The 20,035-nt window shown below is 45.3% G+C and overlaps 1 protein-coding gene across 2 annotated transcripts; it reads right to left on the minus strand.

The window, feature by feature from the left end:
• Positions 1-1,231: 1,231 nt before the first annotated feature.
• SINHCAF (SIN3-HDAC complex associated factor) lies at positions 1,232-19,724 on the minus strand. 2 transcript variants are annotated; one of them, XM_061988889.1, is made up of 6 exons: positions 19,638-19,724; positions 9,205-9,354; positions 7,098-7,197; positions 5,996-6,122; positions 4,493-4,643; positions 1,232-3,671 (listed from the first exon to the last, which is right to left on the minus strand). In XM_061988889.1, exons 2-6 carry the CDS (start codon positions 9,330-9,332, stop codon positions 3,509-3,511), a joined length of 669 nt encoding a protein of 222 aa, XP_061844873.1. In that variant the 5' UTR covers positions 9,333-9,354; positions 19,638-19,724; the 3' UTR covers positions 1,232-3,508. The 2 variants fall into 2 exon arrangements, with proteins under 2 accessions (XP_061844873.1, XP_061844874.1); XM_061988890.1 differs by having other exon boundaries at positions 19,572-19,697.
• Between the last annotated feature and the right edge of the window lie 311 nt (positions 19,725-20,035).

Genomic DNA, 20,035 nt, shown 5'->3' on the forward strand with positions numbered 1-20,035 from the left:
CATCATTGTGACAGCTTGTTCAGGTGAAGCAGAGGAAGGCTTTACCCAGGATTTTGCCTCCTGATTTAATTTCATTTCATTTCATATTGCTCTAGAGATGGCAAGTCCTGCCTCCTCAATGTTCCCATAGGAGCTTCCTTCTCTGCCTATGAAAAGTAATCCTCTGTCCATTAATATTGGTGTTCTTAAGCACCTGGAAAATACCCAGACAGCACCTACAGTCACCAGCATGCAGCAGCAGAGTAAAAGAGAGAAGGAATAGGAATTAAATTATTTGAAAGAGGGTGGAAGCTGCAGAGTGAGACATTTTTGGTGCACCTGCTTCAGTGACTTACAGAACTTTACATTTCAGGTGCACTGAATCATGCCCAAGGTATAGTTAGGCATCTACAGCAGGATAACATGAAGTACATCCAAAATAAATGCTGTTATTCTACAATCATGTAGTCTTGTAGTCCATGCAAAGCTTTCACTGAAAGGACTTCTACAAGAATCTCTGGGTGCCATTGTGCTCAAATGGTAATAAAATAGCCAACATACCAGCAGGAATATATCATTGTCTTCACTGAAGTCCAAGCTAGTCTCCTGCAACAAGCCATCATGCTTAAGGTTATTATGTTTTCCCATTATCAGGGAACAGCCTCATCTTCTAAGCTGTTACCGCTGTCTCCTGCCAGAGACCTTGCTCCCACCAGTCTGCTGGAGCTCATCCAGCTGACTTACGCCTGTCATGGGAAGGAACACTCCAGGCTCCGGCTTCACCAGAGCACCAGTCTCTTCCACTGACTGGATCTGGAAAGAGATGTTTCCAGACACTGTCAGCACCAACCCTTTAAAACTGTTGCTTCAGCTGGCCTTTGCTGCATGTAGGTGGGCTAGGCAGTGAGCAAGCCCCCCGGGAACACCAAATACCAACTCCACCCTTTCCCGGTAAAGGAATGCTCGACATACACAGTGCCAAGGGAAAGCTCTGTGATTCTGCCCCGAGACAGCTGTCTATCAAAATAAACACCATCTCTTTCCCTTGCTCTGCTCTTCTTTCCAACTGAAACACAAAAAGAATTCTCTCACCCCTCTCCCCTAAAAATAGTCTGGAAGTCTTGTGCAGATAGTGTTAGAACAAGCCCAGGCAACCCATGTTTTTAAGTCTAGTTAACAGAACAGAGCTGAAATAAAGAGAGGAGAATTTGTATATTTTCTAAATAAGTCTAAATTTATTCATTACCCTAGTAAAAAAAAAAAAGTTTGGATTACAAGTGTCTGAACAGTATAAAAGTACAAAACAGGTTCCATAGATTTCTAATACATTAATACAAAGTGCATGACTACATACAGTTTGTTTTGCATTACTACCAGGAATGGAAGAGGTGGGAGGGAGTCAGGGAAGCAGTTGGTGGTTGAAATCTAGCAATAAATAAATAAATACAGAAGAGATGATCCGTATCAGAGCATATCCTACCACCAATACTGCAGCCTTATGTGTACAGAATTACTGATGCTGAAAACAATTTCAAATGAAAGAGGGTGTCTGCAAAAACAGCTAGGATTCTTGCTCAAGCCCTTGTTAGACATGACCAACCTAGTTTAGCTGTTACACAAGCAAGTATCCATTACATCTATGCTTGGACTCTGTGATCTTAGAGGTCTTTTCCAACCTAAATGATGCTATTTTGTTGCAGATGAAAGAAAGGGTAGGCAGCTTTGTCCTCCCTTCAGAATCTCAGAATTTAAGCAAAATCAGACCAATGAAAGCTCTAAGCTGTAAGGCTGTGATAAGTCAAAGCCCTGATTCCCCTGATGTTCATTCTCTCCATAGGTTGGCTTGCCCAATAGGAGAGAAAAAAAACATAAAAGAAAAAAAACCAACCCCACAGATTTGAAGATAGAGGCTCCTCTTAAAACCTGCATGTATTTCCCTACCTATATTTTCATTTGCTAAGCATTCCCATTTCAGGAAATGAGATTAAATGGAAATCCAGTCCTAAGCCCTACCCACCACAGAATTATGCTCTCACAAAAAACAAAGAAAAAAAAAAAAAAAGGAAAGCTTGTAGCAATCCATTGTAGAATATCCCAACAGAGTAATAGTAAGAACCATTCCCCCCCTCCCTCTAAATAAACAGAAACAAATGAAGAAAAAGAAAGCAGAATTCCCAACTTAGACAAGTTAAACCTTCATAAAAGAAACATGAAGCATTTGGGAGCTAAAACTGCAGCACACTCTTGCAGGAAGCTTCTTCCACCTGACAGGCAAAGCGGAGTGTGAAGGAGTGTCACAACAGTTTGCACACAAGTTTGTCTGGGAACCCGTGTAAGGAAATATTATCTTTTGATCACATATGTGAAAAGAGCTGCCTCAGTTCAGTACAGCACCATTTTTAATAGAACTTTTCATATTAAGAATTCACAAGAGCATTTATCTGCTGATTGCTTAAACATACAAAACCCAAACATAGAGAAGTACTACAGGGGAAAGATTCCAAAACAGCAATTGTGAATCCAGACCCCAGACTGCAATCAGAGTACGTCCCTGGATCAGGACCTGTTTTGCTTAGCAAGGGGTTTGGTTCTGTGTCAGGTCCAAAACCAGCAGAAAGTTGGTCTGTGGTCACATTTCAGCTGCACTGGGCCAAAAGATAGCAGTTACTCAGTTTTGGCCACGATCTACATCTAACTTGGACATCAAGATGCTTTCTTGGTCCATCTCTAAGCACCAGTCAGTTACTACATGAAGTCCAGGGTATCTGCTGCTGGGTAAAAACAAAGTAGCCTCCCATTTAGCTATGTTCAATTATTAGGTAAGTCTTCCTCCTTAGCTAAGGAGGAAAGCTCTCTCATCCCTTCTGAAGGGCACTTTCTGTTGGGGGCCTTCTTGGATAACTACCACTTAGTCTGCAGTTTACCAGTCTGTGTCACATAGGAGGGATGAAATATTTGTCTTTGTTATGTCAGTAGTACAGGGTGAGATCTCCACACCTTTAAAAATATATATATTTATATAACTAGAGAGGTGACTTATAACATTTCTATGTATTAGTTTATCTTATTGACTCATACATGTCTAAGAACGAAATATTTTCTTGGGGATTAAAGGGAAGTTACCAACCAACTTAAAAAAAGGCCTTACAACCACTGCTCCTTTCAAAAGAGAAAGATGAACTACATATACTTTAGTATAACAAAACCCCATCCTGATATTCACTTGTAAAGCAGGAAGGGGAGTGTGTGGGTGTGGTGGGGGGGGGGTTGGGGGAGGAAGATTAGACAACCTTGCAGCAGCATTCAGCTTTGCTAAGTGTTCCATAACGTCTTAAATATTATGTACAGTCTTTCTGAAAGGAGACAAACTGGCTTCAGAGTTTGTGGAATTGTAGCAGTAAAACCCATAACAGTTCTAGGGAATAGTCTTTTGGCAGCATAGCAGGTGTCCAAAGTGAACAGTCACTTTTCTAGTATTTTTCCAGAGAATGGGAGGATCTGTATAACCTTCTGCAGCTATCCAAGGAAGTCACCACTCCTCTTGGGTGGAGATTGCTGGAGATTGTGGTCCTTCTTGTTCTGGCTTTTCAGTGGCAGACTTTTTATTGCTACAGCAAGGTTTGAAGAGATGAGTGTCTATGAGGACTTCACCAAAACGGCCTTTGTAAATAATTCCACAGCAGACCTTTTGCCTGGAAGAAATGGCAGTGAGAGAGACAGATAGTTTAGAATGTAGAGAATCTACAGAAATGGAAAAGTGAGTAAGATAAGACACTACTCTTCTGAGGCTCCAGCTCAGAGGAGAGGAGGGCAAAAGCTGCTCAAAGAGAAAACAAGTCTGTGTCTAAATCTACAATGCAGATTTTTTTTGGGAAAAAAACCCAACCCAATCCAAACCAAAACAACAACAAACCCACGTCTACACAAAACTAAGTCTCTCATTTTGCTTCCCAGAGAAGTTTCAGATACACAATTATCTGTGCTGAACTAACCTTGACTACAATGCACATGAGAACACTGTTTGAGAGGAGGCAGCAAAGTCACAACAACTACAACAGAGCAACCTGCTAAACAAGAGATTACTGTGTTGCCTGTTGTGACACAAGATAACAAGCTCACAAAAAAAATCTTGTGGTTTTCCTCCCACTCCAGCTTTTTTTTGAATGCCTACCATCACTAGTCAACCAAATCAAATGCTGTGTTTTGCTGTCAAGCTGAAAGCACTGTTGTACTTGGTAACACAACATCACGTATACAGAGCACAGTTAAGACAAGATAACAGTCAGGAACATTAACTCCCCAAAACCACAAGAAATATTTTCTGCAACTGTATTAGTATTTAGGGAATTGGAAGAAGATAAGGGAAAATGTCTTTAACATATGGCATTTCTTTCCAAACACAGATATTGTGTAATACCCTCAAATTATATCCTTAAATTAAGTTCAGCAGAAGCAGAACCAAGCACTGTGTACATGAAATGCTATCTGCAGAGTGTACATTGTTGCCTTTTACCTTTTCCAATATGTGAGATCTAAAAAGGAGAAAACCGGTGTTCTGCTGGACCCAGCACTCATCTCTGTGTCAGAGCCATCGTCGGACTGGTTACTGTAACAGGGTGACTGGGCTGGGGAGGCACTCGAAGTGGTGCTGTGGGCATCAGAATCTATGGGGGGGGAAAAAAAAATAAGTGCAAGAATCAGGACATGCATCAGGATACTTATCCTCTTCCTAACTTGTAAAAGGTTGTGTGGCGATTGGGAAAAGAGAGGCAGTCTTTTTAAAATTCACTTGCCCATGCCAGCATTTGGGAGACTGTCAGTATTTGGGAGACAGACCTCAGAACTGGAGGAGGTCCTTGTAATACAGGGGACTGGAAAGAGGTTCAGGACCAGGCTCAAGTTGCTGGCTCTCAAACATATGTAGCTGATGACACTTTGGACAAGATCCTAGTCTGACTCTGGAATCACTGGAAGATCTCTGAAGATGATGGAGAACTGTGCTTCAGGCCTGTTACTTCCTCTCTCACTGTAAATCTCATTTCTTACCCATCAGTTGAAGTCTAGTAAAGCTTTTCTGATTAGAGCAATGGATTAGGTAGGATTGAACTTCTGCTGCATCAAGACCATGAACTATAGATTCAGTGCAGATATACACCTTAACAGAAGGTCTACTAGCCTATCTTTTAATTATCATCTCTAGCACCTACAGTAACACCATCAGATTTATCTCTGAATCAAGAAATACATGCTCTTTGGCTCAGGGCTTTTATGGATTCTTTGGAGAGCTTTTCCTTCAGGACAAAGAGGATAAATGAAAGAGAGAAAAGCCCATTTCAGCAACAGTTAAGAAGCCAGAAGGTTTGCTTCAGGTGAAAAACCTAAGCTACTGACATACATTTAGAGGATAACACTGGCAGATAGTTTTGTTGCAAAGCTATGAATCCAAATTTATTTAAACAGTCTAAGTGCTAGAAGAAAGAAATCATCAACATCGGTGGAGAAAGGTGTAAGGAAAGTGTACAGAGGAAATATGGTAGGAATTTAAAGCCCGGGGGAAACAAAAATCTAGGCTAAAAGGAAAGCCTGGGTTGAAACATGTATGGAAGAAAGAGACTGAGAGTGGTATCAATAGAACAGTACTTCTCAGGAAGAGAGAACTGAAAATGGCCATACCACACTACTGAGAGCAGGGGAAAACCACTTGCAACTTCAGCTTCAATCAGGGTCTTGCCTAAGCTCTTTCTAGAGACATGTAATTTAAGCATGGGACATAAGCTACAATTGCGTACAAAGGCGGACTATCTGCTTCCACACCTGTGTCTCAGCCCACCTTCCTTAAGGTCTCCCTCCTCATTCCACCCCCCTCTCCCCCCAAGCCCTGGGAAGATGACAGGTTGTGAAAACAGGGAGCACCCAAATGTGTGAATGTATGAGTGAATCTAGATGGTGATTCAGCTTGGCCAGTTAACAGCAAGTACTGTTAGTTGATTGCCAAAATCTCTTTGGATTCACTTACTGTGCCGCTTGAATTCTTTTTGCAGTTTGTTGATTTGATTGCTCTTTATTCTGCTTCCAGACAGGGTTTTCATTTTCTTTGGTTTCAATGTTGTTTTAAGACTGGGTCCAGCCCTGGCATCTACCACCTAGAACACGGAAAATGCATGCAATAATACTTCTGCACCATGCTCAGTTACTGCCCTTGTCAAGGTACCTGTACTGACATAACTGAAGGTGTTCAAAACCAATTTAGTTAAATCAAGGCAGTTCTGTTTACCAACACTCATGTTTCAATTAAACCTTGTTTGTAAGAGGCTGAGCCTGTAGGAATATGCAGCAGAGTACTTTAAAAGGCTCAATCAGTTCAACTTTTGCCTTCTTCCTGGTTTTGGCAAATTCAGTTTAGTAGACAAGAGTTGTTTAAGCCAATACAGGTTCAATTAAGAGTATCTGCCATGCATTTGCCTGGAGTTGGGTTTTTTTAAAATCAGCATTTTAACTTCTGAATAAAGCTAGAGGTAGTAACAACCATAGTTCTGGCTACCATTATCATCAAGGCTTCCCAAACAAAGATTATAACATACACAAAGAATCCTGATCATCTTCCCAGCCCTAGGCCCAAACTGAATTATATGTATCAAAACAGAATACATGAGTGAGAATAGCTGCAAGATATTAGTCATTGTAATTATCTGACTAAATGACATTGATTTACGAGTTGCTTGAGCAAGTCACCTCGCTTGTTCAAACTATTAAGAAAATAAAATAAAAGCGACCAGTTCTGGAGAGAGGCCAAATCTGACATGTTCTGAGTGTCAGAAGAGACTTCTGGACAAAGTTACAAGCTTGTGAAAACAAAGGATTAGAAGGTAAGTTAGTCTGTGGCTCCATCCCAGGCTTACACAACCATCGTTTTTACAAAAGCTTGGTGAAGACAGATATGAGCCACGTAACAGGAAATACTCCAGGAAGGATTCAGAGATGCTGAGAGTGGGATGGGAGAGTGTGGGGTAAACAGCAAACCCCAAATCCTTGCCAGCACTTTCCTTTTCCAGCAGGATGGACTAAGGCACAGGTGAGTTAGTTTTGAGGGAGGAGGAAAAAAAAAAAAGAATACTAACATGATTCCAGTTTTTTTTTGATCCTGCTGGTAATTTTTTCCATCTTTTCACCAAAAGGACACAGGCATTGCAAATATCTCCTGAGCGGGCCTCATGGAGCCTGGTAAAAAGAAAAGCAAAGAAAATTAGTTGACAATAGATAATAAGAGTATTCTCCTCTTGATAACAGCAAAAAGCATAAAAAATTGATGGTAAAGAAGGGTTGCCAAGTTCTGGTTTTCAGGCATTACAAGTATCTGGGGTACTGAGCTGTTGCCATTTAAAGACCAGGTCTCACTTCCAGAAAGAACTCTTCCATCTAGAAATAAAAAGTGTTGTAATCTGCCTCTGGAAGGGACACTAAAACAGTCCCATCACCTTCAGTTGGTTTTGTTTCATTTTCCTAAAACACACAGTTCCAGTGGGTTGGCTGGTTTCATTGGAGAAGAAGGGAGGAGGAATAAACATATTCCTTGAGTGTACATTTGGGAGCAGACCTCAGAGGTCTGACAAAAGCTTATTCAGCTCTTAACTTTCTCACAGAGCTTCAAGGATGAGTAACAAATACCACCTAACACACTCCCGCGTAAGCGTAGGATAAGGTTTCAGAAACAGCAGGCACTGGAGTGACAGCAATACTTGCTCCCTTTAGAAATCATCTCTCCTGCTAATCCACGCTAAAAGAAATATAAAGGGGACACGCTGTATAATTTTTCAGCTATTTAAATGGGAAGACTTTGAAGCATTCATAGAGTAGGCTCAGGTAAGGCATTATTTGTTCAGTGTTAAGACTGCATTTTTACCTTGGCAAGCACACTTCAGATAGCACAAGACCAAAGGCCCCAGTATACTGCAAGCTTCTTAAGTGTAGTTACAAAAAAAAAGCAACAGGCCCTCTCACAGTCTTTCCACAGCCAAGGACAGTGGCCAAGAAATGTGACAAGGAAAATTGTCAGCACTAGATTTATGCACAAAAACCCATAGTAAGTACAAAGCACTATAAAGCTTTGGTTTTGTCCTTTCAACACTTGAAAGGACTGTTTCTAGAAAAAGGAGAGAAGAAATATTATTAAAGATTGCAAAAATTTACCCATACTAATTTAAGCACTTGAGACAACAGCAGCAGCACTGATACATGTATATAGTTTTGAATACAATTAATTTTTATTTCTACTTGGGCCAAAGGTTTGATGAGAGGTACTCCAACATGACTAAGAAAAAAAGCCAGAAGATATGTATTGACAAAAGATTTTTTTAGGGGAAGTAATTTCATGGAAAACTACAGCATAAAGCAGAGAAATTCTTATTGGCTCAGAAAAAAAATCCTAATTTTAATTTAAAGTAAAAAAACAACTGCAAACTATCACAGAAGAGTTAGTTTCCCTGACAATTCGGGGACACAAATTTATACAGAATTTCAAAGTTCTTCGAAGGCATTTAAAAAAAAAAAATAGATGATCCCAGCAGCTGATACAATAAACCACTGGTATTTTTAGTTTTGCTGGCCAGTGCTTCCAAGTAACATTGTGTGCAACACTACTTAACTGGAAAGCTAATTACTTGATGCTCACTTTCCATCAGAATGGGTTTCCAATGAGAAGTTTTAAAAACAAGTTGGCGCATCCTATTTGGACAAAAGTGTCAATACCTGAAACAAGGTACACCACAAAAACCCTGATGGAGCTACTAAATATTTACTCATGAATAATATTCTTCAATCTTCAGAGTCACAAAAACTCTCTACAGACTTATGCTCTTTACCATCTTGTGTGGGAATTTACACCTCTAAGGAACAAGTGCAAAATGCACGGTCTGAGAGGGGCTGTAACCCCTGCGTGTGTTCCAAGGCGGGAAAGGCACAATCCTGAACCTTCACTGTTATGAACCACAACAGCTTTCCACTGACAGCAACAGCAGATTGGCAACCAAGTGGTACTGTACCCAAGCAGCAGAGGATCCAGCTCCTTCTGACCTGGCCAGGAAAGTTGTAAGGAAGCTGAAGCTATCCTGACCCCACCACCCACCTCTGCTAACTTAATCTTTCAGTGTACGAGGAACAGCACGTCTGGTTTGTGGCTTGGGAGATCAACATCACGACTGACTATGATGACTAAAGAAAGAATCTTACCCAAAGCAGTTCTGGAAATCCTTTTCATAACGTTTGCTGTCAGTGAAACGAGAACTTGAAGACTTAGCTCTGCAAATACAGCAGCCATCTATACTCCGATACATCTTCGGTTTGTGAAAGCCAAACATCTTTTCCTCTCAGCTGTAGCCTCTGAAAACAAACAAACTGGTGTTACTTTTCACTGTTAGATACTAGAAGAAATACCTGGACAATGTAATGGGCAAAAGAAAAGTAAATTACAATTCAGGATGGGAAACTGCTAGATTAGGCCATAGCTTTATCCTGCATTACCTCAGAAGAGCAGATGCACCTAGAATATATTTTCTCATAAAAAAGATAATTAACAGTTGGAATGTTAAGCAATACCCAGCAGGACTCATGACAAACTCACTTACTGCACAATTCTACTCTAAGGGCACGTTTACAACAGCACAACCCAGAGGTGTGAATGCATCTGACTTGGATGATGAAAGCCCTCTGTATGTGGCAAAACAGGCTGCAGGACAGTAGTTGGCAGCTGAACCCTGGGTCACTGGAACTACCTCATCATCATCACCAGTGTTTATTGGAAACATCCCTGCCAAACTCAGCTGAAAGTGAGTAGGAGTCATTTCAAATGAGCTGCAGTCATACCCCTAGGCTGTAGGGCAGACATACCTGAAAAGCCGCTCCAAAAACAGCAGGGTGGAGTCTCACCCAGCTCTCAAAGGCCATGTCTGCACTGTGAGACCCAGGAGCACTTCTCCATTCTCAGGCTTGGGTGAGCATCCCAGCCACATCCCAGCTCCATGTCAGCACAGGCTCAGCTCTCACCCTCCCGCCTTCCCTGCCCTGCTTTCCATGGGAAGGAAACCTGACTAGAAAGACAGAAAAGGGACAAGGAGCAGGACTCTGGTGCATATTTCAGCACACTCCTACTACACAATGATGAGGGAACAAAAGGTTCTCCATTTACAGAGAAGTAATTTCTGTCTGACCACCAGCTCTACAAACTCAGCACTGGCTCAGAAAGCCAAAAGCCATGCTGCTCTTCAAGGCCTGCTTATCCTTCTTCTGTACATCTGGGCTGGGATTTGCTATCAGAGCAGGTAACATACTGTGGAGGTGTTTTCCAGGAGGAAACTTTTAGTTACAAGCAGATTTACTGCAGTCATCATGACAAATACTCCTTCAACACATGATGTCTCCACCACCAAATCCCCTGGCACCAGTTACTCCCCAGTGCAGACTCCTGTTAGGCACAGTCTGACCTAGCATGAGAAGCTGTCAGAGCAAAGAGCTCCCACAGTGCTTCAAAAAAAAAACCCCAAACCAACAACTGAGCAAAGCTGGTGCTTTCCTGGCGCTGGGCCTGGACACACAGCAAGTCCTCACAGGCCACACAGCATCTGTCTCATAACACAGGCAGGGACTGCCCCAAGACATTCTCTTCTAAACAAGACCACGGTGCAAGATTCGCCTCAATCACCCACTGCAGGGAGCAAGCAGCCAGCTCTGCCTCTTGTCACACACCAACTGCTCAGAGAGGGGACAGTCCATCAGCTGCAGAAAGCTTCATGAGAAAAGGTTACCGCTGCTGAGAACTACTTTTAATAAAATTAGATGGATTAATGCAAATAACACTAAGTTCCTCCTTCCTCCCTTAACAAAAGGCCAAGTCATGAAATTATTGTAGAAGCTAACCAAAAACTCTCTGTCTTTCCCACAAATACTACTGGAAAGACCCAGTAGCTCAGGGACAACTTTTTGGAGAGCAGCATCACTATCACTTGCAGGCAAGTCTGATTAGCAGGAAATCAGTTACTCCTCAGTCCCAGGGGCTGCCAAGTCCCAGAAACCCAACTTGGGTTACTGGTGAATGTCTATGACATAGGGATTTGTCCTCAAATCTTCCACCTGCAGAAAGTTATGGGGTACAATTCTAATATCATTCAGAGGGACAGAGAAAAGTAACCTAAAATCCTCAGTCTATAGCATCAAGACTTGTCACATTGTTATAGCAATAAAAATAATTTGAGAAGGTCAAAAACATGCTTTCACAAAGTGACTGTAGCTAGCATCCTGCTTGCCTTACTGATGGAGCCTGCACTTGAGGAAGAGACACCACACATTTTTGTAGGGCCACAGCAAAAGCTCCTAAAGCATCCAGACCTAGTCACTATCTCCCACAGAGAATTAAAAACACATCCCCACACCCTAGAGGGGAATATCACTGCATGATAGCACTGCAAAATAAAATCACATGGCTTTGCACAAGGTTCCCAGGCTCCGGAGCACAAGAGAAAAGCAAAAAATGTTATCTAATATGGTTGGTTAATACACTAAATCAATTAAGGAATCCATAACAAGTGTATATATCCAGTGAAAATGTGCATGTTTCCACTTCAGTCTAGCATATTTTAACACAAGACCATTCGGTGCCCACTGAGGTTGTGTCTCCTTGTAATTACTACTACATAAACAAGTAAAAAGACACAAGTCAACTCCAAAAAGTTTGTCTTGACCAAACCCTTTGCAGATCCTGTTGACACCAAGGGACTTGCACAAGCTGACTGCTAAGGAGATCCTCCAGGATTATGAGACACGAAGGGGATAGGTCCTTTCCTTCTCTCCTATCCCCATTTGTGTTGTTCACCATAGGTTAATGCACTGCATTCCCTTCTTTGCACACGTTTGCAGCACAAGGAGCTCATCCAGGGCCGGCTTCTCTCAAGGATCACTTGTGCAAATATATTGTCACCTCAAATGCTGCCAAGTCATCTTAGGAGATTCACTGTTCCTTCTATTATCACAGTATTGGCCTGGAGGCCAGGAGCCAGCTGTATTAAGTAGAAGGTGTCCAACTAGTGACCTGCTGAACGGGCTAGACTCAGAACTACTCTCTGCTTCTGCTCGAACATGTCTCCAGGGACATGTAGCAAGTGAATGCACAGCCAAATTAGGTTAGTATCCCTGAGCTGTCAAGAGAAATAAACAACAGAGTGTCTAGGCAAACACTTAAGACTATGTATTTTGTTTCTTAGCATGTGATATGCTTCTTCAAGAGACAGTCTCTTGAGGACACTGTGTTTAACAAGCCTCTGGAGATCAAACAGCATGTTCACCTGGGAATTTTCAGCTACTAAACAGCAATTTTAGATTTTGTTTGATTACCCTATCTTAAATCCATGGATGGTCTAGTGCTTTTCTTTGGAAAGTCAAAGACTAACTGCAGACACAAGGTTCATCAGTGCCAGAAAGTTAAGCAGCAAGAACATCTTGACTGTTACAGGGCAAGACACAGAACCAGTATCAACAATATTATTTACTTTTTAATCCAGAAAGAAAAACAGACACTGATGGGATGATCTCCATCACCAGCTGCTATTTACACCACAGTAGAACAAGATGCAGATTTTACAATTAATGTTCTGGCAAAGACTGGCATTGGGCACATGTATTCTGAAAATATTTTGTTTTGCATCGTTGCTGCCATTCTCATAGGAGCAGCCTTTCAACACCATCTTTCAATAGAAAGGAAACTAGTGCCATCTGTTTCCCACTTGATGAATGGTCAGCAATGGTATTACCATATATCTTGCGTGAATGGTGAAGAGCTAGTAGCAGAACCTCAAGTAAAACAGATTTCTCTGACAACTGCATCAAAGTGCAGTTATAAATGGAAGGCGTCAGTCCAGTTACGCACTTAATCCTAAACAGTTGCCATTTGACCACTACACACTAAATATTCTGTCTGATGGAGAACTCAATAGTTAATGTAGAAGCATTTGAGTCTAGAAGTACTTATCAGCACCACTAAACTCTCTCAGCTTGCATTCTAAACAGTAATTGTGTCTTAGCACTACAGCTGACACCACTTCTATGGACTTAAGTGTACCTGGAAGTGCATAGGACTGTGCCCTTTAAAAGGTTTAACTCAAAAGCTTTGCAATTTAGATTTCAAATTAGAAACAGAGAATTAAGTCTGCCAGCTACTGTAACACCTGAATCTTAGCTGTGGAAGCTTAACCACGTGAAATCTGGGACTGATAAAACGAAGGTAAATATGAATGAAGTAATTTCCAAGGAAATGAAAAAGCATCACACAAGGTAATTTTGCCAAACTTAAGCAACAACTGTTTTAGCAACTTGGATGGACTCAGAACATGCAAAAGCTCTCTCCATTTCTCTACCTGCTGACTTCTGGAAAAGCTGCATCAAAAACAGATACTTGCCTTGCCAAAACTATTATTAATAACAATTAAAAAATATTGGAGTCAAGCAGAGAACAGTAAAGTAGGTGATGAATAAAAAAAAAACCCATAATCTCAACATATCCTGGTTATTCCACTTGTAAAAGGCTGGCCGGTACAAAGCAGCACGTATCGTATGTGTGTGAAAATGGTTTTGTGAATTTGTTACCTGTCAGGACTAGAATTTGCTGCTTAGTTTTCTTTGCAAAATTTAATTTGATGATCTAAATTAAAAAGAGGTATTGCTTCAGATCCTCATTAAGTTTTCAAGTTAGGAAAGAACTTCTGAACTTGTTCAGATTTTAAAATAAGAAAAGCTGAGCCACCTTCATTTGCTTTTCCAGATTCCTTCTGCATTCTTTCTAATCACTCAAGAAGAAAGAGAAGCCCCTATAATAGGAAGGAATTCCTAGAAGACAGGCATGCTTTTTAACAATTATCAGGCCAGTTGGAAGGAACATGCTCACCTGCTTCTTGCAAAGCTGAAAGAAAAACATTCCCTGGGGTTATGGGAGAGCAGAGGGATGGCAGCCCAACTACTCAATACCTTCCCCTCTTCTCATCTCTCACTGATTCTGGATCATTCACCCTTTGTGCAACCCAAAACCGCCAGCACACTGTCAAGAGAGGAGAGCCCCTGCACATAATCTGATTTCCCTTTCTGTGTGCACAACAGCTTTGGCACAGCCTGCCCGAAATTAGGCTACAGAAAAATACGATCTAGCCTGCATATGTTGATGCAGCCGGTCCCTGTCAGTAAAAATCTCACAATGCTCATCTCTATAGCATTTCATTGGAACTAAGAAACATAGCCCAAATGTGACTTTCTTTTTTCTTTCGAAGGAAAAGAAACAGATGCCTTCATATAAAAAGAATATACATGGCTTTTACATTTGCAACTGCATACACCCAGGCACATGCACACATACACAAAAATGCTTCCAAAGCTGTATATGGCGCCAGAAGCAGAGCTGCTTGTCTTGATAATAAATTCTTGAGCCCGTCCCTCTGCTGAAATAAACTGCAATACCTTTACTGAAAATCAACTGTAGAACAGAGAAAGGTACATCAACAGAGGAACTGATATATATCAAAGACTCAGTGTAAACATACCTCCCCCCTGAGTTTACATGCTACAAAAATAAACTTTGGAGTAAAAGTTAAAATTGGACCCCAGAAAAACCATATTCAAGGATGCCCAAGACAGAATGCTCCACAGAAAAGACTAAGCTAATTGAAGTAATCTGAAAATGCAACTTCAGTATTTACAAAAACATTTTTTACTCTATCATCCATAACAGCTCAAACCAGATTGACTAATTTCCAATAACCACCACCTTAGAATAGTGCATAAACTGTTCTGGTCTCCCATATTCTCAGATTTTCCTTCCTCTTCCATTACCCTCTCCACCCAAAACAACTTTACTTGGAGGAAAGCTGTATTTGGCCACTACAGCCCAGGCACATCTGCATGAAACAGCATCCTGTGGAGCTTTCACTTGAGCTGAGCAAAACCTGTAAAAGGTCAAAACTACATCTTCAGGAATCTTTCCTCTGCCAAAGTAAGTAACTCACTCTTTTGCCAGTAGTTACCCACAGCTACCTTTGTGTGCTTAGTGTTGCCGTGAAATCTCAGCATACCACATGCAACTGGCAGCAACTACGAAGCACGTATCAAATGAAAACCAAATTAGACATTTCTTTCCACTGTTTAAGCCTCCACAGCATCCCAGCTGTGTCACAAGCTATCAAGTCACAAAGGAGCCTACTTATCTGCTGGTATTCAGTGGGAAATAAGTACCTAACCCATTTAGACAAAAGAAGTGAGACTGAGGCACTTGGGTGTTACTCTAACATGTGGTTGGTGCTCCAGAAGGGATAGGATAAAGCATGAAAACAGTAATCAGTAAGATTTGCACAAAGGTAAAAAAACTCAAACAAACCCCTACCAGTCCCAAACCTGTCTCACCTGTAGACATTCTGTCCTAAGAGAGAACTTTCCCCCTCCCACCCTCAAACTCCTATTGCATGAACTGACACCGGAGGTCTATCCTGATCAAAAGCCCTGAAAGGAAAACTTGGGATGTTCTCAAGCAAACGCTGGAGTTCAGTTTGTGGTGCTTATCCGAGTACAGTCACTACAGCTGTTTTGATGCTGTTTGCAACCACATGCTGCTGAAAAAGCAACAGAGACACCTGAGATCATCAGACATTCAACAGTTTTGGTTTATTAAGAGGCTAACATACCTGATGGGGACTTGAACAAAAATGGTAGTAATTACTTGGCAGTACAGATGAAGTGACTTCCTTGAAAAGGATACATTGCCATGTCCTTAAGTAATATTACTGGTCATTTCCTTTGGACTTTGGACTGAATGCATTCTACAGACATGCAAAGGCTTAAGTTATGTAATGGAGTCCCTAGTATGCATTCTGTTTAGCCACTCAGTTTTCACGCTCACTAGCTGTTTCTTTCTGTTAAAAAAGCAAGTGCTACAAGGGGGCCAAGTCTGAAGAAGGCTGTCAAACAGGACTGTGACAGTCATTCACCTCATTATGAAAGAGGTACAAAAACATCAGGTGTTAAGAACCAATGCAGAGTTTGTTGACACAGAAAAGGTTGTTCAGCATGAGTAAGACCACAATCCATCACACTTTCAATTTTTAATTTTAACCTGTGTGTTTATCAGCTTTTTAAACAGGACTGCTGAAAAGTGGGTTATGTTTCCTTTTTAAAAGAAAGGAGTTAATTAACTCCTCTTTGAGAATCTCCTGGCTGGGAGTGGAGGAGGAGGAATTTTTCCCAGAGGCTCTGGCACTCAATCCCACCTGTTTGCAGTGGGAGCTGGATGCTGCATGCCTGTGGGTGTGTTTGAAAAAAATCCCATGACTTGTTATTTGTCGATTCCCTGCCACAGATTGTAAATCCCAGGAAACCTGGGATCTACCCGGGTGCCAAAGAAGTTGAGAGTCCACTGCTATCGGCAGAAAGGCCTCCAGTTCATTGTCTGCCCCTATGCTGCAGAGTTTTTGCAATGTTTTATTCTTCATTTAGAAAAGTTAGGTAAACTACACAGTGGCTATATGCAGATTGGGGAGAAGGGGCTTTCCACAGAACACACCCCGAATATGGCTGACAGAACAAGTCTTGCCTTTGGAAGCAAGCACACAGGGATTCATTAAGGAAGCATCACCCTTCTGGTTTGTCTTGCAAAGGGGTTAAATCGATGTCTCCATAGCTGTCAACATCACATCTTCCACCACTGCCAAGTTAAAATTCAAAACTAAAGAGGGAGCATTACAGTTGGGTCGTGCTCAAGTACGTTACTCGGCCTTGACCAGAAGTGCGATGCTGTTGGAGTTCTGGGCTCAATTCAGGACACTGAGCCTTCTTCTCTCCCCACCCAAGAGGTGAAAGTGGCAGTTGCCCTGCCTTCGGCCCAGCCACACAACACGTGCTTTAGGCACACAGTGATAGGGTGAGGGGCAGCATCCTGCATCAGCAGCCTACACAAGTACAGTACCGGGGCATAGCTCAACTTTTTCCTTTTTTTTTTAATTTGCAATTGTACCGATTGCTGAATAATTTGGGTCCAAAGCACTGTCTGTCAGCAGACTGATGGGTATAAGGTTCTTTGTAGGATGGGCTAGGGCCGTTCCCGCCAGGAGAGCAGCCGGCAGGGCCAGGGAAGACTCAGAGCAGGCAGGATTCAGCCCTGCTCGCTGTGCTAACGCACAGCCGAGTAAACAGGTTTGGCAGGTCCCTTTAAGTCCCTTCAGTTACGCGCACCCGGAGATGAAGGTACGAGAGGAGATGGTAACTTTTCTCTCATGAAAGGGAGAGCGCAACTGGGAGCGTTTCCCTGGCGCAAAACTGCAACTTTTTATTTTAGGGAAAATAGTAGCAAAACAAACACAGCGATAAAAGATGCCCGAAAAGGTAGCGGCTAGTCGCTGCGCTGCCGCAGCCCCCAGGACCGGCGCAGGGCACCAGCCGTTTTCCGCCGAGCACCGCGTGGCGCGGGGGAAGCGGCGGCCCCGGCGGGGAGCCCCGCTCCGCCCGTTACCGCCGGCGGCCTCGCTCGGCGGCGGCTGGGGGGGGGGGGGGGGGCGGCAGGCGGAGACGCGGCAGCGCCGGGAACAAAGACCCCCCCCGGGGGCGGGCGACCTACTTTCGCGGGCGGCCCCGTCGGTCAGGTGGAGCGGCGGGAGCACACACGCGGGCGGCCCTCCCCCCCCCCCCCGGTCCTCCCCGCGGGGCTACAAAGCGTCCAACTTGCTAAAAGGCGAATAAAACCAAACCCAAATTAAAACGGCGCAGAAAGAAGGCGGCGCGCCGGTGAGGAAAGCCCCGAGCGCGGAGGTGGGCGCTGCGAGGCGGCCCCCGCGCTGCAAACGCCGCCCCACCACGCGGTCTCGGTGCAGCCGCCCCATCCGGCACCGGGCGGAGGGGGTGGTGTGGTGTGGAGCGGCGGGAAGCGGGGATCGAGCCGGGGCAGCCCCTCTGGGCACCCCAACCCTTGCCACAGCAGGGTGACGGCCGCTTCCCGTCGCCCCCCTCCCTCTTAACCGTGGTCTGGTTCCGTCCTGGCTCCCCCCCCGCGCCCTCCCAGCTCAACGCTGGTTCCTCATGGCTCGGCCCTGACGTAATTCAAACATGGCAACAGTTGCACTTCAAAGGGCCGTCGCAGACCTCCCAGCAACGCGTGCACGCCGCGGCGGGGACGACACGGACCCTCAGACCACCGACCCTGCGGCAGCGCCGGGGCGGCCGGCGGGACTCGCCTAACCGCGCGCCTGCTCGCGTACGCTGACGCCGCGCGCGTAGTGCGGTACCTCGCTGAGCGCGTGTGCATCCAAAGTTTCAGCCCCTCTCCAAAGTCCTCCAAAACCGGCAGCCAGCCGCTAAACAAAATACTGCCCGCTTGCGTGCCAAGCTTTACTCCACCGACACCTCCCAGCCTGCGACTGAGCCCCCACCCTTCCCCCAGCCCCCGTCGCGGACGAGCGCTTTCCCCCAGCGCGCCGGGGAGCCGCGGCGCCCGCAGCACACGCGAGCCCTTTGTTTTCCCGGCAGCCGGGCGCTGCCTACGTGCCGCGCCAGGGGAACGCCGGCCGCTCCGCGCACATACCCCCAGCTCCGCACGAACTGGGAGTTAAAACTTGTTGGCGGCGAGCGCGGGCACATGCTGACGGGCATGGGAGCGACTTTCACTCGCCCTGTGCTGCGAGAGCGGCAGGACGCCATCGCCGCCCGCTGCACCGGCCCCACACCGGCAACGCCACGCACCGGGCCGGTAGCGGGGTTGCCCGCCGAGGCGGGGAAGGCCCCACGCCCCGACCCGAAGGACGGCAGCACGTGTCAACGCCAGCCCACAGCCGTGCGTTTCCCCCGTGTCGAGGCGTGCATAGACCCCGGGCTCTTCGCAAATACTAGTGGCAACTAAAGAACAAGCGAGCCCCTCTGAAATGCTAAGGGGGAAGAGAAGGCTCGTGGGCACTGCCGTGCCGCCGCCGCCCTCCTCGTCCGTCAAGCCCGTCGGCATCAACTTGCGCGCACCAGCGCTACAGGTGTGCGGTGCGGGGCGCGCCGGGGGCCGCACCTGCGCCGCCCGCTCCGCTGCGGGAGGCACGGCAGCGGGGCCGCGTGGAGAGGCCGGCAAGGACGCCGGGTAGCCCCCGCGTCACCAGCCAGCTCGCTCTTCTCAGCTCGCCCCGCTGCTACGGGCCACACTTTTGGTGTTAAATCACCGGGAACCCGGCCGCCCTCTCACGCTGAGACTCGGGGCTTTAACCTCACTTGGAAGGGGAAGAAAGTCGGAGTTCTCGGGATGGGTCTGCAACAATGCGGGAGGCGTTTCTCTGCACCAGCGCCTCCTCTAAACTCCACTAATTGAAGAAAAGAGGGGAAACGCTGCTCACCGGAGCCATGTGTGTCAAACAGTTTCAGGCGGCAAAGTCTGTTCTCCACTACAGAAGTGAAGACAGGCACCAGGGTTAACTTGCGTTTTAATAGTAACCACTGCCTGTTGCAGAAAAAAAACCCCAAAACAAGCCAAAACCCCAAACCTAGAAACCAAACAACTCACAAGCTCAACAACATTAAAAAATACATAGAAAAAAAAAAGCCCTCACCGACACCGGTTTAAATCCCCCGTCCCTTCTCGGCTGTACTTTCCTCAGCAGAAAGGACTCACTCACCGCTCTCCTGCGCCCACCAACAACCGTGCAGTGCGCGGCGCTACCGGCCGCTGCGCGCTCTCCCCGGCTCTCCGCGTTCTGTCTGCCCGCCCGCACCGCCCCCCCTCCCAGCCGCCCGCCGCCTCTCTCCTCCTCCTCTCCCTCCCTCCCCTGCGCGCCCGCCGCTCTGCGCATGCCCCGTTCCCACGGCTCCATTCTCCTCAATCGAGCGCTCTCGCTTTGCGCGCCCCATTGTCCTTTTAAGGGAGAAAGGCCGCGCGGGAAGCCGGGGAGGTGGGAGGCGGCGCCTCATGTGACGCGCCGCTGACTTCACCCACGCGGCCCGGCCCAGCTCCCCCCCTTGCCCCAGCCTGGCAGTGGGCGGGCCCCGGCACCTGCCTCTCGGCCGCGCCGTGCCG

The sequence above is a fragment of the Colius striatus genome, chromosome 1 (assembly GCF_028858725.1).
Source record: "Colius striatus isolate bColStr4 chromosome 1, bColStr4.1.hap1, whole genome shotgun sequence".
Taxonomy (NCBI): Eukaryota; Metazoa; Chordata; class Aves; order Coliiformes; family Coliidae; genus Colius; species Colius striatus.

What these genes read in the sequence shown, in the direction of transcription:
- SINHCAF (XM_061988889.1), bottom strand. Translation starts at nt 9,332, where the DNA reads ATGTTTGGCTTTCACAAACCGAAGATGTATCGGAGTATAGATGGCTGC. An exon ending in CAAAAAAAAACTGGAATCAT is followed by an intron (nt 6,123 to 7,097) that starts GTTAGTATTCTT and finishes TCCGTGTTCTAG; the next exon opens with GTGGTAGATGCCAGGGCTGG. An exon ending in AAAAGAATTCAAGCGGCACA is followed by an intron (nt 4,644 to 5,995) that starts GTAAGTGAATCC and finishes CCCCCCCCATAG; the next exon opens with ATTCTGATGCCCACAGCACC.